Source organism: Rutidosis leptorrhynchoides, chromosome 7 (assembly GCF_046630445.1).
Source record: "Rutidosis leptorrhynchoides isolate AG116_Rl617_1_P2 chromosome 7, CSIRO_AGI_Rlap_v1, whole genome shotgun sequence".
In the NCBI taxonomy this organism is placed as follows: Eukaryota; Viridiplantae; Streptophyta; class Magnoliopsida; order Asterales; family Asteraceae; genus Rutidosis; species Rutidosis leptorrhynchoides.
The window spans coordinates 116135286-116153218 of NC_092339.1; the positions used below are offsets into that span (position 1 = coordinate 116135286).

Genomic DNA, 17933 nt, shown 5'->3' on the forward strand with positions numbered 1-17933 from the left:
ACAGACTTTAACTGGGTGGGTAAGATTTGTTCGGATGATTGTGAATTTATTCAGAAAGAAATGGTGGGAAAAATTGGGCGGGCAATTGTTAGTATGGGGTACCAAAATATCTGATGCAGAATCAGTCATTCGGGGAGACTATGTTATTGAGGTTAAAGGAAAGTGGGTTGGTTCGACTTGAATTATAATATTGTAAACGTTTACGGTCGACATGATGATGTTGGAAAACAAAAACTATGGAAGGAATTAACGAAAATTGTTCGAGTCGGATGTTGAGGGTGCGTGGATATTGTGCGGGGACTTTAACGAGGTTAGAATGAGGCTGAAAGATTCAATTGTGAATTTATCGAATATAGGGAAAAACGGTTCAATGTTTTCATTAGTGATAATTGTTTGATTGAAATACCAATGTTGGGTCGTATCTACACTCGAGTTAGTGGTGATGGATTAAAGTTTAGTAAACTGGATCGTTTCCTTATGATGGAAAAAAAAATTCCTACATCCTTGGAGGGACTTAACGGCGTGTATAATGGATCGACACCTCTCGGATCATTGTGCTATCATTCTAAAGGATGAAGAGAAGGATTTTGGCCCTAAACTGTTTAAAATTTTTGATGCTTGGATGGATGAAGAGGATGTTGGGAAAATTATACAAGATGCGTGGGAAAAAGAGGTATCGGTGATCAATAGGAAAGATTGTGTGTTTAGGAATAGGCTCAAAAATGTAAAAAATATTATTACGGAATGGAGTAGAAATAAGTTTGATAAACTCGATGGTGAAATAGAAGTGCATAAAGTTGCTGCGCTGAATCTAGAACTAAGGGCTGAAGTGGCGAGTTTACATGAAACTGAATTGAAAAATTGGAGAAATTCAAGGAAACCTTTAGTTCAAAAAAGAGAAAATTTAATCGAGTATGCTAAAACAAAAGGCAAGAATAAAGTGGGTATGGGAAGACGATGAGAAACAATAAAAATACAATTCAAGGACTATTAATTGATGGTATTTGGAATGATACACCGGAAGTTATAAAAGATGAGGCGGCTTCACATTTTGCTAGTCGTTTCAAAGAAAATGATCATGAAAGGCCGAGCCTAGATGGCCTTGAGTATCCACTCTTAGCAGCTTCCGAAGCTAATTGCTTAGAGGAAAGATTCGAGGGAAAAGAAATTTGTGATGCTATTTTCGAATGTGATGGTAATAAAGCACTAGGTCCTGAAGGGTTTAAATTGAGATTCTTTAAACAATATTGGGATACTATCAAGTTCGACCTCATTGAAGCAATTGCTTGATTTTGGGAAAAGAGGGAGATATCTAAGGGATGCAACGCTTCATTTGTTACACTTGTTCTAAAAGTTAATGACCTGCAAGTTCTAAATGATTTTTGTCCCATTAGCCTCATTAGTAGCTATTACAAAATAATTGCTAAATTACTTTCCAATCGTCTACGAAAAGTCATCCCCTCTCTTGTGGGCCTGGAACAAAGTGTGTTCTTGAAGGGTAGGTTTATTTTAGATGGTGCATAAATTGTAAATAAATGTATAGATTTTCTTAGATCGAGAAGGGAAATAGGACTTATATTCGAAGTTGACTTCGAGAAGGTTTTTGATTGCATTAATTGGGAATTTTTATTGGAAGTTATGAGATGTATGGGGTTTGGTGCTAAATGGTGTATGTGGATCCATTCTTGTTTATTCACGGCTTCGGTTTCTATTCTTGTAAACAGGTCACCGACAAAAGAATTTTCGCTTGAAAGGGGTGTTAGGCAAGGCGATCCACCATCACTTTTCTTATTTATTCTTGCGGCGGAGGAACTTAATATACTTGTTAAAAGTGCCTTAGACAAGGGACTTTTTAAAGGCATTGAAGTTAGGGATGATAAAATTCATGTCTCGCATTTGCAATATGCGGATGATACCATCTTTATGGCTGAATATAGTAGGTCGAATGCGCGAAGTCTTCAAAATTTACTGAAATGTTTTGAATTAGCATCCGGGCTAAAGGTGAATTTCCATAAAAGTTGTTTGTATGGCATTGGGTAAGTAATGAAGAATTTCTCGTGATTGTAAATCAATTCGGTTGTCAAATGGGTTCATTTCCGTTCACTTACCTTGGCCTCCCGATTGGGTGTTGAAAGGACCCGTTCATATACATTATAAACGATTCACAATAGTTGATTACATCGCTAGGTATTTGACCTCTATATGATACATTTTACAAATATTTCATTCATTTCTAAAAGACAAACTTTCTTTACAACGAAAGTTGACGGCATGCATACCATTTCATAATACATCCAACTATAATTGACTTAATAATAATCTTGATGAATTTCAACGACTCGAATGCAACGTCTTTCAAAATATGACATGAATGACTCCAAGTAATATCTCTAAAATGAGCAAATGCACAGCGGAAGATTTCTTTAACACCTGAGAATAAACATGCTTTAAAGTGTCAACCAAAAGGTTGGTGAGTTCATTATTTTATCATAATCATTCATTTCTATTATTTTAATAGACCACAAGAATTTCATTTCCAGTTCCCATAAATATACGTCCCATGCATAGAGACAAAAATCATTCATATGGTGAACACCTGGTAACCGACATTAACAAGATGCATATAAGAATATCCCCTATCATTTCGGGAAATTCTTCGGATATGATAAAAACGAATTCGAAGTACTAAAGCATCCGGTACTTTGGATGGGGTTCGTTAGGCCCAATAGATCTATCTTTAGGATTCGCGTCAATTAGTTGATCGGTTTACTAATTCTTAGGCTACCAAGCAAAAGGGGCATATTTAGCTTCGATCATTCACCCATATAATGTAGTTTTGATTACTTGTGTCTATTTCGTAAAACAGTTATAAAAATTGTGCATGTATTCTCGGCCCAAAAATATAAAGGGTAAAAAGGCAAATAAAACTCACCATACTGTATTTCGTAGTAAAAATACATATAACGTCAATGAACAAGTGCAAGGTTGGCCTCGGATTCACGAACCTAAATTAATTATATATATTTATATGTTGGTCAATATTTGTCTAACAATTAGGTCAGGTCATAGTGTACCACAATCCTAATGCTCGAGACTAATATGCAAAAGTCAATAAAAGTCAATTTGACTCAAAATGATTTCCAAAATTTATACATGATTATAATATATTTTAAATATCGTCATTTTATATTTTTAAAAGATTTATTAGAGTAAATAATATAATTCATTTATTAATAAATAACATTTTTTATTAAAATTTATATAATAAAATATACTTTTATATATATTAAGTAATAAAATTTATAGAGTTCATTTAATATCATAAAGATAATATGATAGGTATTATTAAAGTAATTTATTACACGTAGTAAAATATGTTTGTATCACATATTTATTTGATAAAATAATATATATAATAATAGTAAGTAAAAGTTGTATTATTTTGTAATAATAATTATTATTATAAAAATATCAATATTTATAATTACTAAGATGACATTATGATAAAACGATAATTCTAATTATGATAACTTTAATATTTAATATACTTTTTAATATTATTTTTAAAATAATAATTCTATTTAAAATGATAATAATAATGATATTTCATAGTAACAATGACATTTCTATTAAAATGATAATTTTTGTTAAAATGATAGTTTTAATACTAACGATACTTTTAATAATAATAGTAATAATAAAAATAATAAGAACGATAATTTTATCTAAATCAATATCTTATAATATTTTAATTTCATCATGATACTCTTACTCATTATTTCCTAATCGTTTCGTTTAATAGCTTTTAATCGTCTTTTATATCGTGTTCATAATAATGATAATAATAGTAATCAAAATAATTAGGTGTTACTAATATTTGTTTTAATTACAATAATACTAATAATGATAATTACTATGGCATTATTAACGATAATACTAATAATTATTTTAATGATAATATAATAATAATAATAATAATAATAATAACAATAACCATTTTTAAATAATGATATGCATTAATAATGATAATAATAATAATGATAATAATAATAATAATAATAATAATAATTAGATAATAAAATTATTATACTAATTATAACTTTAACAATAATAACGATAGTAATAATAATAAAAATAACAATAATATCTTTTATTAATAGCGACAATGATAATAATAATAATAATAATAATAATAATAATAATAATAATAATAATAATAATAATAATAATAATAATAATAATAATAATAATAATAATAATAATAATAATAGTAGTAGTAATAATAATAATAGTAGTAATAATAATAATAATAATAATAATAATAATAATAATAATAATAATAATAATAATAATAATAATAATAATAATAATAATTAGATTATAACGACGATAATAACGACGATAATAATAATCATTTTTAATAATAACACAAAAATTCAGTTGACTATAACTTCTAAACCGTTCATCGAAACCATTCCATATCTAAATGAAAAGTTCTCAAATTTTGGCTAGTTTTCCAACGACATGCATATCTTATACCTTATCTCAATCTCATATATAACTAATTCAGGATTCAACATAACCTAACTAAAGGCAATATCAAAAGTACAAACATGCATAATTCTATATACTCGAGCACTATTCAGGGATACACTATTAGTATGTAAAAGTTAAATTATGAGTACTCACGTATCAATATTGAGATTCAATATTGCAGGAAAGGTACGTAAACGCAACGGAGATGATAAACACTAGTTTGACTCATGAGCAAAACTCCCGAACCATACCCATAACCTCCAAAGCTATAACCCATAATTTCCTTAGCTCTATCCCGCTCAAAAAACAATTTCGAAATCATTCGGACAGCACTCCGTCGTAATATTTTATGTATACTAATAATATCTTGAAATAATACAGAGTAAATATATATATGTAAATCGATTGAGAGAGTTTAGAGAAAAAATATTTTCAAGTTTCTATGAAATAATGAAACCTATTGAATTCTATTTATAATAAATTTTTGAATTATTAAAGTGAATTATTAAAATATGAATTATTAAGGTGAATTATTAAAGTATGAATTATTAAAGTGAATTATTAAAGTATGAATTATTAAAGTATGAATTATTAAAGTAAATTATTAAAGTATGAATTATTAAAGTTAAATTAAAGTAAAAATAAAGTAAAGGTAAAGTTTAAGTATAGTAAAAGTATAAAACTATGTACGTATAATACGCGTATAAATATATATAATATTAATTTAAATCGTTATATATATTTAATAGAATAAAATATAAATATCGTTATCTTTATCATACTGGTTAAGTAATGAGTTGTCAAAAGTGGTTCTAGATATTTATAAAATTTATATACGTTTTAATAATAAAGTTCTTTTTAAACTGAAAACGTTTTTGTACGTTTGAAACTAAATCAAATAAATATGATAATTTTATTTTCCAAAACTAAATATATTTAAGAATCATTTTGTTTAAAGGTTAAAATAATGGAAATCGTTATATCATAAAATATTTTAGAAAAGAAAAATCATATATATTCATAATAGGTTTCAAGTTTTTTTAATTACAGTCTGTTGGTGAAGCATGCGATAAAGTTCAAAAGTTAAATAAACGTATGAAATCATCTTAATAAAAAATGTCGAGTTACTTAAGTTGTCGATATCCAACATCTAAGTTATTTACACTCCACGTTCTTACTTATAAATCACTTTACCATTTTCTGATTGTTGTCAAAAAGAATAGATTTCTTAAATCACAGTGGACCTCATAACATAGACCCGTAATCATATCACAATGTATCTGATAAATCAATCATTTGATATTATCTTCTAATTCCATCGATAAACATATTGAAACAAATACGTTCATGTAAAGTATTATACGTTTAATACTTTATTAATATTCTCAAGTTATAATATATATACATATATATACATATTTATTTATATATAATGGTTCGTGAATCGTCGGAATTTGGTCGAGGTTATAATGAATGTATGAACACAATTTAAAATTCTTGAGATTTAACTTAACAAACTTTGTTTTTCGTGTCGGAATAATATAAAGATGAAGTTTAACTTTGGTTGGAAATTTCCGGGTTGTCACAGTACCTACCCGTTAAAGAAATTTCATCCCGAAATTTAAATGGGATGGTCATGTCTGACAATAAGTATGTTTTCATGACGTATACGAGTTAGAAATTAGAGTTTTATTATCATCAAGTAATATAGATAAAGCAATTTGATTTTTATGAAGAGTACGAGTGAAGTTATCACAAAAGAATGAAATGAGTAAATGCACGTTCTTTTTAACCAATGACATAGTCACGGTTGATTTCCGGAATTCAAGGAATTTAGAGAAAATCTTCGTAATAAGATTTGGTTCTTCGGTAATTAAGGAAGTTAGGATCCGCTTTGATTAAATGCGATAATCTGTTTTGATTTCTCTGTCGGATATTTTACTATATATCCACCCCCTTCGTTTCCTTATTTCCACAACTCGCACCTTTTGTTCTTTCTCCCTCAATTCATACTTTATAGCATTCGCTAATATGCTCCATCCAGTTCTGATTCTTGATATACTCCTAACTTTCATATCTGTCATTCTTCTTTTTCATCTGCCGCCAGAAGAATCTATTTACTTCTACTATACTCTTGGTTTTATAGTGTTTTTAGTTCTCCCGTGTCTTTATATTGCTATATGCATCGATATATATGGTTTGTAATTTCTGAATTTTTGTTGGATTTTATATCTTCCCTCATACTTCAAAGTTCCTGCTTCTGTCTTCTATAATCATTGTCATCCACAGTTAACACTCCCTCCTATTTGCTGCGATTTATATTCCAATTTCTATTTTGGAGCTTTGTCCTTTCGTTTCTTCTTCTTGCGATTAAGCATCGCTTGTAATGGTCCATAATTCACAGATATAAATTTCGGAATGAATATTGTTAATGTTCTAAGAAGGAAATGGTAATGGCACGGTCTTGATTTGTTAAATTACCATAATACCCTGGAAAAGACCGAATCATCAAGAAATATTTTCTTAATATTTTAGAGGTTAAATAGAATACAAGAGTCCTGTAACATGGCACATGATGATGTTATGATCTGTGAATCATCACGTTTCATTTAAAAACTCAGCATGACTTACTATAATATAATCACGTTGATCAAGTGTCATTATATTATACTAACTCATGCTTCAGTTCCCAACACTACTTCAGAAGTATACATATTTTAAATTCGAATTTTTTAGAATTTAGAAACTAAAATAGTTTCTTTTATGATGTAACACAGATAGCACAAAGAGATAAATGATTTCGAATAACAATAGTTATGAAGATATCTTCAGAAACATTGAAGATATTTATAATGAAAGATATGATGATATCTTAGAATATCTAAGATCAGAGGATGATGAAGAATATTATTCACAAAGGTTTAGAGTCAGGAGTAAGGTATTTGATAATAATTTCAGCAGACACTGAATCATTTGGATTCTTTGAAGGCAGGTTTAGTCTTTGTGATTTGTCCACAGCCTCCTTCATGGTTTGCTTAATCCATTTTCCAGTTCCAAACCTTCTCTTTTTCTAAGCTTTTCCAACACACTATCCTTTATTATCAAACTTTTGACTGTTAAGGTCGTTTACAATTTTTGCTGCTTCATCAGCATTTTCCAAACTTCGGAGAACTAGTTCGCAGTTTAGGGTATTTTTCAGAAACTTCACATTCGAAGTATATAACTCTAGGAGATAGATGTTATATATATACCTATAACCATTGGCAGAGACATGCTGCAAGATTTCAAAATACTGATTGCTGATTCCCAGTAATTGGCATGACAATTCTTGTTACAAGATGCTGATGAGTAAATGATGGAGTTTCGATAAATATAATGATTTTTCGGAAAGTCAAAGATCAGTGAAGTTGTTGGTAAGTTTATTGCTAATGTGGTGAGACATAAAAGGTTCTCCGGTAACGATGACGAAAGGGCAACGTCTATATCAAGGTTATAATAAGACTGTTTCAACTTAAAAGTCGAAGTTGACTTGCTGGAGCTGTGACAAAACTGACTAATTTGAAAAGGAATCGCAAAGTTATTTTTGCTAATAATTGCCAAAGGGTCTGACACGGATACGTGTTAAATTATGACTCTAGTTTCGAGAGCTTTTCAGATGCAAGACTGTGGTTAATATGTGGTTGGATCATCATCTCGATTATTCATTATTTGAAGTGTCTTCAGGAATTTCGAAGGGTTTTGAACACAGATTGTAATCGTTAATATACATATGATGTTCTAACACAGTTTTAAGTCAAAGTATAGCTTGTGAAAGATGTAAGGATCTAAGAGTGATGATTTTGGTCATATCTCGAGTTGAATTATGAGATTTCAAAATCAGAATATGTAATTAAATTTTAAATGAGTATGGTTGTTTTGATTTCTATAAAAGAATGTATATTGTTGTGAAAGTAGGGAGTATAATGGATGATTTGCTGAATCAGATTCGAAGAATGTAACATATTAATTGTGAATTTATATATCTCTCAGGTATTACCTACCCGTTAAAAAAAATTCACAATTAATATTTTGTACAAAATAATTTTATTACAGTCTTTATGAAAATATATATATGTATATTTTCTTCAGATGTAATATAGATTTAATGAGTTAATGTTAAATTAAAATCATTTGATTTAAGGTTGAAACTAGAATTGAATAATCCCTAAAGGCTTTAAAAATTACATAACTTTTACGGAGTATTTCTTTAATGACATTGAAATTATGAATCAATACTTCGTTATTTGTTGATGTATGATGTTCGGTTCGTGGAATTCTTGTGAATTTTGCAAAGTACGAATGATGTTATTTGAAAAGTTTCGAGTACATCGATGATGCAAGTGTAAAATCAAACATATATTTGAATAATACACTTGATTTAATATGAGATGGAATTTATTGAATTAAAACAGAGATTGTAGTTAACGATGGTTAATTTGTTAAGGAAGGATGTACATCTTAGCATATTAGTAATATGAATTTAATCGAGTAGTATTTACCCTTATTTATTTCATACATAATAGCTTAGTACGAAAGATTTATTTTGATCTCAAAATTTATATATATATATATATATATATATATATATATATATATATATATATATATATATATATATATATACATATAATTTCTTCAGAGGGAATGAGTTAATACTTCATAACTCATTGATACAATATACGCGTTATTGATTCTTAATGATGTCCACGGTGATTCTTGAACTGACGGACTTTGTGATGTTATAGGTGCTGCTGATTCTGATGACACTGACGGCACTGACTGTGATGGTGATGCTACGGTACTGTTGATGCTGTTGGTAAAACAAATCTAGCTTATAAATCACGCATCATTCTTGTCAGGGTTTCTACTCTTCCTTCTATCATTTCGATCCACTCATCTGATTTATAGTTAGGGTTAGAATAGATAATCTCTAAGACTTCAGAGATTACATAATCGACGCGGAGTGTTTCTCCAATGAAGTTATGAATCAACACTTCATCGTTTGTTGTTGTTGGTATTCCTTGGTATCTACAGGGCGTATGACATTGGTGCTAGCGGGACAGATTGTAAAGTTGAGGTTTACGACGCAGTTGCAGTTGGGGGTGGTAATGGTACTGTTGGCGTTGATGATGGTAGTACTAGTTATGCTGCTGCTGGTGTTTGTAACCTTTGCACCATATTCTCCAAAGCCACTACCCGAGCGCGAAACTCGTTGACTTCTTCTATTACACCGAGGTGATTGTCGGTTCGGACGAGCGGATAAATAAAATCTAGAATTTGATGTAGTATATAATCGTGACGAGATACTCTGGAAATGAGAGAGAAAATGGTGTTTCGGACAGGTTCGCCGGTAAGTGTTTCGGGTTCTTCGCCAAGAGGGCAATGTGGTGGATGGAAAGGATCGCCTTCTTCTTGTCTCCAATTATTGAGGAGGCTACGAACCCATCCCCAATTCATCCAAAATAGATGATGGCTGATTGGTTGATCCATTCCAGTCACACTGCTTTCGGAGCTTGAGTTGGATTCCATATCGGAATTCGAGGGACTTGAACTAATGACGAATTCCATTTCGTTCGATTGAATAAAGGATTTTTCGATATGAAATGATTTTTCGGCTATTGAGTGGTATTCTAATTATATAGAATATCTATATATATAGCGTAATAGATTTCGTAGATTACGGAAGAATTTACGGGATATGTCAGGCAAAGTTTACAGTAACAGATATGCTAAGATATGAATTTTGTCTATACACTGTTCATGCAATCAATGCAGTAAGACGTGTCTAGACTATGAATGATAAGCAGGCAATTTTCGACAAAAATGATAAGCAAAACTTTTGACAATGCAGACACGGTCGAAGTCCAGACTCACTAATGCATCCTAAAGACTATCAGTTAGACACACTAATGCAGAACTGGTTTGCTAAGACCACTGCTCTGATACCAACAGAAAGGACCCGTTCATATACATTATAAAAGATTCACAATAGTTGATTACATCGCGAGGTATTTGACCTCTATATGATACATTTTACAAACATTTCATTCGTTTCTAAAAGACAAACTTTCTTTACAACGAAAGTTGACGGCATGCATACCATTTCATAATACATCCAACTATAATTGACTTAATAATAATCATGATGAATTACAATGACTCGAATGCAACGTCTTTCAAAATATGTCATGAATGACTCCAAGTAATATCTCTAAAATGAGCAAATGCACAGCAGAAGATTTCTTTAACACCTGAGAATAAACATGCTTTAAAGTGTCAACCAAAAGGTTGATGAGTTCATTAGTTTATCATAATCATTTATTTCTATTATTTTAATAGACCACAAGAATTTCATTTCCAGTTCTCATAAATATACGTCCCATGCATAGAGACAAAAATCATTCATATGGTGAACACCTGGTAACCGACATTAACAAGATGCATATAAGAATATCCCCTATCATTCCGGGAAATCCTTCGGACATGATAAAAACGAATTCGAAGTACTAAAGCATCCGGTACTTTGGATGAGGTTCGTTAGGCCCAATAGATCTATCTTTAGGATTCGCGTCAATTAGTAGATCGGTTTACTAATTCTTAGGCTACCAAGCAAAAGGGGCATATTCAGCTTCGATCATTCACCCATATAATGTAGTTTTGATTACTTGTGTCTATTTCGTAAAACAGTTATAAAAATTGTGCATGTATTCTCGGCCCAAAAATATAAAGGGTAAAAAGGCAAATGAAACTCACCATACTGTAATTCGTAGTAAAAATACATATAACATCAATGAACAAGTGCAAGGTTGGCCTCGGATTCACGAACCTAAATTAATTATATATATTTATATGTTGGTCAATATTTGTCTAACAATTAGGTCAGATCATAGTGTACCACAATCCTAATGCTCGAGACTAATATGCAAAAGTTAATAAAAGTCAATTTGACTCAAAATGATTTCCAAAATTTATACATGATTATAATATATTTTAAATATCGTCGTTTTATATTTTTAAATATTTTTAAAAGATTTATTAGAGTAAATAATATAATTCATTTATTAATAAATAACATTTTATATTAAAATTTATATAATAAAATATACTTTTATATATATTAAGTAATAAAATTTATAGAGTTCATTTAATATCATAAAGATAATATGATAGGTATTATTAAAGTAATTTATTACACGTAGTAAAATATGTTTGTATCACATATTTATTTGATAAAATAATATATATAATAATAGTAAGTAAAAGTTGTATTATTTTGTAATAATAATTATTATTATAAAAATATCAATATTTATAATTACTAAGATGACATTATGATAAAACGATAATTCTAATTATGATAACTTTAATATTTACGATACTTTTTAATATTATTTTTAAAATAACAATTCTATTTAAAATGATAATAATAATGATATTTCATAGTAATAATGACATTTCTATTAAAATGATAATTTTTGTTAAAATGATAGTTTTAATACTAACGATACTTTTAATAATAATAGTAATAATAAAAATAATAAGAACGATAATTTTATCTAAATCAATATCTTATAATATTTTAATTTCATCATGATACTCTTACTCATTATTTCCTAATCGTTTCGTTTAATAGCTTTTAATCGTCTTTTATATCGTGTTCATAATAATGATAATAATAGTAATCAAAATAATTAGGTGTTACTAATAATACTATTATCAAAATAAATAGTAATCAAAATAATATTAGTAATCAAAATAATATTAGTTTTAATTATAATAATACTAATAATGATAATTACTATGACATTATTAACGATAATACTAATAATTATTTTAATGATAATTAGTAATCAAAATAAATAGTAATCAAAATAATATTAGTTTTAATTACAATAATACTAATAATGATAATTACTATGACATTATTAACGATAATACTAATAATTATTTTAATGATAATATAATAATAATAATAACAATAACAATAACCATTTTTAAATAATGATATGTATTAATAATGATAATAATAATAATGATAATAATAATAATAATTAGATAATAATAATAATAATACTAATTATAACTTTAACGATAATAACGATAGTAATAATAATAAAAATAACAATAATATATTTTATTAATAGCGACAATGATAATAATAATAATAATAATAATAATAATAATAATAATAATAATAATAATAATAATTAGATTATAACGACGATAATAACGACGATAATAATAATCATTTTTAATAATAATACAAAAAATCAGTTGACTATAACTTCTATACCGTTCATCGAAACCATTCGATATCTAAATGAAAAGTTCTCAAATTTTCGCCAGTTTTCTAACGACATGCATATCTTATACCTTATCTCAATCGCATATATAACTAATTCAAGATTCAACATAACCTAACTAAAGGCAATATCAAAAGTACAAACATGCATAATTCTATATACTCGGGCACTAGTCAGGGATACACTATTAGTATGTAAAAGTTAAATTATGAGTACTCACGTATCAATATTGAGATTCAATATTGCAGGAAAGGTACGTAAACGCAACGGAGATGATAAACACTAGTTTGACTCACGAGCAAAACTCACGAACCATACCCATAACCTCCATAACTATAACCCATAATTTCCTTAGCTCTATCCCGCTCAAAAAACAATTTCGAAATCACTCGGACATCACTCCGTCGTAATATTTTATGTATACTAATAATATCTTGAAATAATACGGAGTAAATATATATATGTAAATCTATTGAGAGAGTTTAGAGAAAAAATATTTTCAAATTTCTATGAAATAATGAAACCTATTGAATTCTATTTATAATAAATTTTTGAATTATTAAAGTGAATTATTAAAATATGAATTATTAAGGTGAATTATTAAAGTATGAATTATTAAAGTGAATTATTAAAGTATGAATTATTAAAGTATGAATTATTAAAGTAAATTATTAAAGTATGAATTATTAAAGTGAATTATTAAAGTTAAAGTAAAGTAAAAATAAAATAAAGGTAAAGTTTAAGTATAGTAAAAATATAAAACTATGTACGTATAATACGCGTATAAATATATATAATATTAATTTAAATCGGTATATATATTTAATAGAATAAAATATAAATATCGTTATCTTTATCATACTGGTTAAGTAATGAGTTGTCAAAAGTGGTTCTAGATATTTATAAAAGTTATATACGTTTTAATAATAAAGTTCTTTTTAAACTGAAAACGTTTTTGTACGTTTGAAACTAAATCAAATATATATGATAATTTTGTTTTCCAAAACTAAATATATTTAAGAATCATTTTGTTTAAAGGTTAAAATAATGGAAATCGTTATATCATAAAACATTCTAGAAAAGAAAAATCATATATATTCATAATAGGTTTCAAGTTTTTTTAATTACAGTCTGTTGGTGAAGCATGCGATAAAGTTCAAAAGTTAAATAAACGTATGAAATCATCTTAATGAAAAATGTCGAGTTACTTAAGTTGTCGATATCTAACATCTAAGTTATTTACACTCCACGTTCTTACTTATAAATCACTTTACCATTTTCTGAATGTTGTCAAAAAGAATAGATTTCTTAAATCACAGTGGACCTCATAACATAGACCCGTAATCATATCACAATGTATCTGATAAATCAATCATTTGATATTATCTTCTAATTCCATCGATAAAAATATTGAAACAAATACGTTCATGTAAAGTATTATACGTTTAATACTTTATTAATATTCTCAAGTTATAATATATATACATATTTATTTATATATAACGGTTCGTGAATCGTCGGAATTTGGTCGAGGTTATAATGAATGTATGAACACAATTTAAAATTCTTGAGATTTAACTTAACAAACTTTGCTTTTCGTGTCGGAATAATATAAAGATAAAGTTTAACTTTGGTTGGAAATTTCCGGGTTGTCACAAGTGTAATATGACAAAATTAAAAGATTGGGATCCGGTAATTAAAAAAATAAAGAAACGCCTCTCGAGTTGGAAAATGAGATCGATGTCATATGGAAGAAGATTAGTTCTTATCAGATCAGTTCCTTCGAGTCTCCCGTTGTATTTTGTTATCACTCTATCGTGCCTCGAATTATCTGTTAAAATTACTAGAGTGTGTGAGACTTAAATTTTTTTAGGGTGGGTCGGATTCGGGTTCAAAAATCTCTTGGGTAAAATGGGATACTATTTTAAATTCATATGGGATGGGAGGGTTAAATATTGGGTCTGTTAGAGAAAAAACTTGGCTTTACTCGCAAAGTGGTGGTGGAGGTTCAAAACCGAAACCAACTCACTTTGGATTAAAGTTATATGTAGAATTTACGATTCGTGTGGTGACTTAGGTTACCGCCCCCTTTCATTGCTGGTAACAACTTGGAAGAAATTGGGATCGAGTTCAAAAATTCCTTCACTAAATCAATTGGGAACGGGGCGGATACTGCTTTTTGGAATGAAGTGTGGGTTGGGAACAACAAACTCAGGGACTTATACCCTCGTCTATATCGGCTAGAAACAGAAAAAAATGCAATAGTGTGTTCAGGGATACAAGGAGGCAGGTACGATTAGGCATGGGCCCGCCAACCTTTGGGCCGAGGCTTAGGCGCATTAGATTCGTTGATGCAGATGCTGGCGGAAGTGCGACTAGGTGATGAGAAATATAAATGGATTTGGGCTTTGGATGGTGAAAAAGAGTTCACGGTCAAGAAATTATCGGGGCTATGTGATGACTTAATTCTTGCTTCAGGTAACAATTCAAATCATACCTTGCGAAACAACTTAGTCCCAAAAAAGATTGAAATATTCGTGTGGCGTATAATGAAGAAAACACTACCGGTACGGATTGAGTTAGACAAATGGGGTATTGATCTACATAGTATTAGATGCCCCCTTTGTGATGAAGACTTGGAAACAACGGATCATACCATGGTATTTTGCTCGTATGCGCATGATATTTGGAATCGAGTTTTTCAATGGTGGGGTTTCGGTGCATTCTCGAACCTTAGCTTTAATGAAATCCTTAGAGGCAATCAGGGGTCTCGATATCTACTTTCGGGAAGAAAATTTGACAAGCTATCGAGTGGATAAGTACTTATTACATTTGGAAGAATCGTAACAACAAAACATTTCGTGGAACTTCGTAGAACTTCGTGGAGTGCTTCGGTTTCTCTTAGCGAAATTCAAGTCAAGTCTCTTGAATGGATTTATCTTAGATCAAAGGGGGAAAAGTTCGATCGGATAACTTCGTTGAGCAACCCGCACTCATATTTATCGAGTTAGTTTAGGGCATATTGGTTGCTCTCTTTGCAGCCTTCATCTCGAGTTATTATAGCGATTGTGTTGTAATTATAAACATTGTACAAATTGTTTCGTGATTTATAATATTTTACTTGCTTTCAGAAAAAAAATAAAAAAATAAAAAAATAAATATATATATATATATATATATATATATATATATATATATATATATATATATATATATATATATATATATAGAATATTATTAGAGCAACGGTCATGTTACTTTTACTGAAAATTCATATAATTACCGTTACCTTTATAGACTATTTGTCCTTGTGCTAAATAATTAAAGATGCAAACTTAAATAAGTACCAACTACCAATATGTTACAACTATTATACGTAGCAGTATAAGAACACTCAAAGCATTAATCACATTTATGTGTTAAATACAAATTTTGAAGCATCATTTTCATATTAGGTTAAGTTGTCATTATTAATTCAGACTTACACTAATAAATTAATGTCAATGTAGCAAACGGGCTAAGTGGAATTTAGCGAGCTTATTCCTAGGAAGGATAATTTTTTAAAATTTTAATTATATAAAATTACTGCTTTTTTTTTTAACCATTCAGGCATAGCTTGGATGGCCACCAGGACTTCCTGTGAGGGGAGCCACCCGGGTTCGAATCTTGGCGAAGCCATTTCGTTCAAAAAGGGAGCTCACCTGAGGATGTTTCATCTGGGATCCGGGTAAGCCTGGGGGCTCGGGTACCCGAGGGTTTACCGGTCCGTAGGGCTCCAATGTGGGTGTTGCGGGGCGGGTTCCCTCGTTAACAAAAAATAAAAAAAATAAAAAAATAAAAAAAAATTTACTGCTTTTGTCTTGTTGCATTTGATATCGTTGTATTTAATATGCACGTTTGAATGTATGATGCACACTTATTCCATTCTCTTCTTGACAAAACTACATACTTAACATATAAAAATAGAGTTGTTTAGGTTAATAGGTTGTGTTTGGCAACGAGTTTATGTTAACATAATTGAAATTACAACATGATAAATGATCGGTTAGATAATTTAACCAATTAATTACTAACTTTGGTAATAAACTTTTCCATGTACACTACTTTGTTTAGCATACCTTAATTTGCAGCTTTTTAAAGTTGAAAATTGAATTGATAGTAGCTTATCGTGATTTGTATATTGTTATCTGAAGTAAATGAACATGTATCACTACAATAAAGTTTGTAATTTTTGGCACTTTTTAAATGAACTTTGACGTTTATAATGGTGATATGTAAGTTGGAAGCATAAAAAAATATGGCGTCAAAAATTTTAAGTGTGAAAAAAATATAGCGTTAAAATTTTAAAGCAATATTAACTCTTTGACACTTTTAAGTGTCATTAAGTTTTTCATTTTGACACTTTTTAGTGTCAAAAATGTTGTGACGGTTATAGATATCAAAAATATGTTAAATTATTCACGCTTTAAGGAGTTAAAAATAATAAAAACCTTAAAAAAAAAATTAATAAATAAATAAAAAAAAATAGTGTGTTAACTACTTACCAAAGAAGATATGTAGACGTGATATGATTGTAAAATTGATGTGTTCGTGAAAGGGTAACTGAAATGATGATTGAAAGTTGTATGGGAGTCGTGTTAATTGGAATCACTTTTCAAAAACTTTATTTGGACCATGTGTGTTATATGTCTGTGTTGCAAGAAATTTACTTTTGAATGACTTAATACTTTTGTTTTGGCAAAATTAAAGTAATTTTTTTTTTTTTGGAAAAGTAATAATTATATTATAAAAAAAAAAAATACAAAGCATGAGCAAGCAACTGCATGGCTTGCAGAAACAGCACGAATAGATGCAAAGGTTTGCAAAGGTTTGCAAAGGTAGCAAACCAAACCAAACCCAAAAGCTAAAACACGAGACTAATTATACTCGAGACTAAATACAACCATTACATTAATTTTAAATAACAACTAGGGTCGTTTATTCACGAAAGCCAATCAATTTTCCGTTTCTTCAATCTTTTAGAGATTCAATTAAAAGCTTTAACTTGTATCTCGT

At 29.0% G+C, this 17933-nt stretch overlaps 1 protein-coding gene across 1 annotated transcript; it reads left to right on the forward strand.

The window, feature by feature from the left end:
* The first annotated feature begins 957 nt into the window (after positions 1 to 957).
* On the forward strand, positions 958 to 17069 carry LOC139859542 (uncharacterized). The gene is made up of 7 exons (XM_071848320.1): positions 958 to 1262; positions 1725 to 2001; positions 14752 to 14837; positions 14956 to 15142; positions 15236 to 15356; positions 16488 to 16605; positions 17009 to 17069. The coding sequence occupies exons 1-7, from the start codon at positions 958 to 960 to the stop codon at positions 17067 to 17069; spliced, it is 1155 nt and encodes a 384-aa protein (XP_071704421.1).
* The last annotated feature ends 864 nt before the right edge of the window (positions 17070 to 17933 follow it).

Excerpts from the sequence above, each read along its gene's own strand:
- LOC139859542 (XM_071848320.1), top strand. The coding sequence starts at position 958 with ATGAGAAACAATAAAAATACAATTCAAGGACTATTAATTGATGGTATT. Across the intron at positions 14,838-14,955 it reads ATGGGAGGGTTAAATATTGG|GTTACCGCCCCCTTTCATTG; the intron begins GTCTGTTAGAGA and ends GTGGTGACTTAG. Across the intron at positions 15,143-15,235 it reads AAACAGAAAAAAATGCAATA|ATGCTGGCGGAAGTGCGACT; the intron begins GTGTGTTCAGGG and ends TCGTTGATGCAG.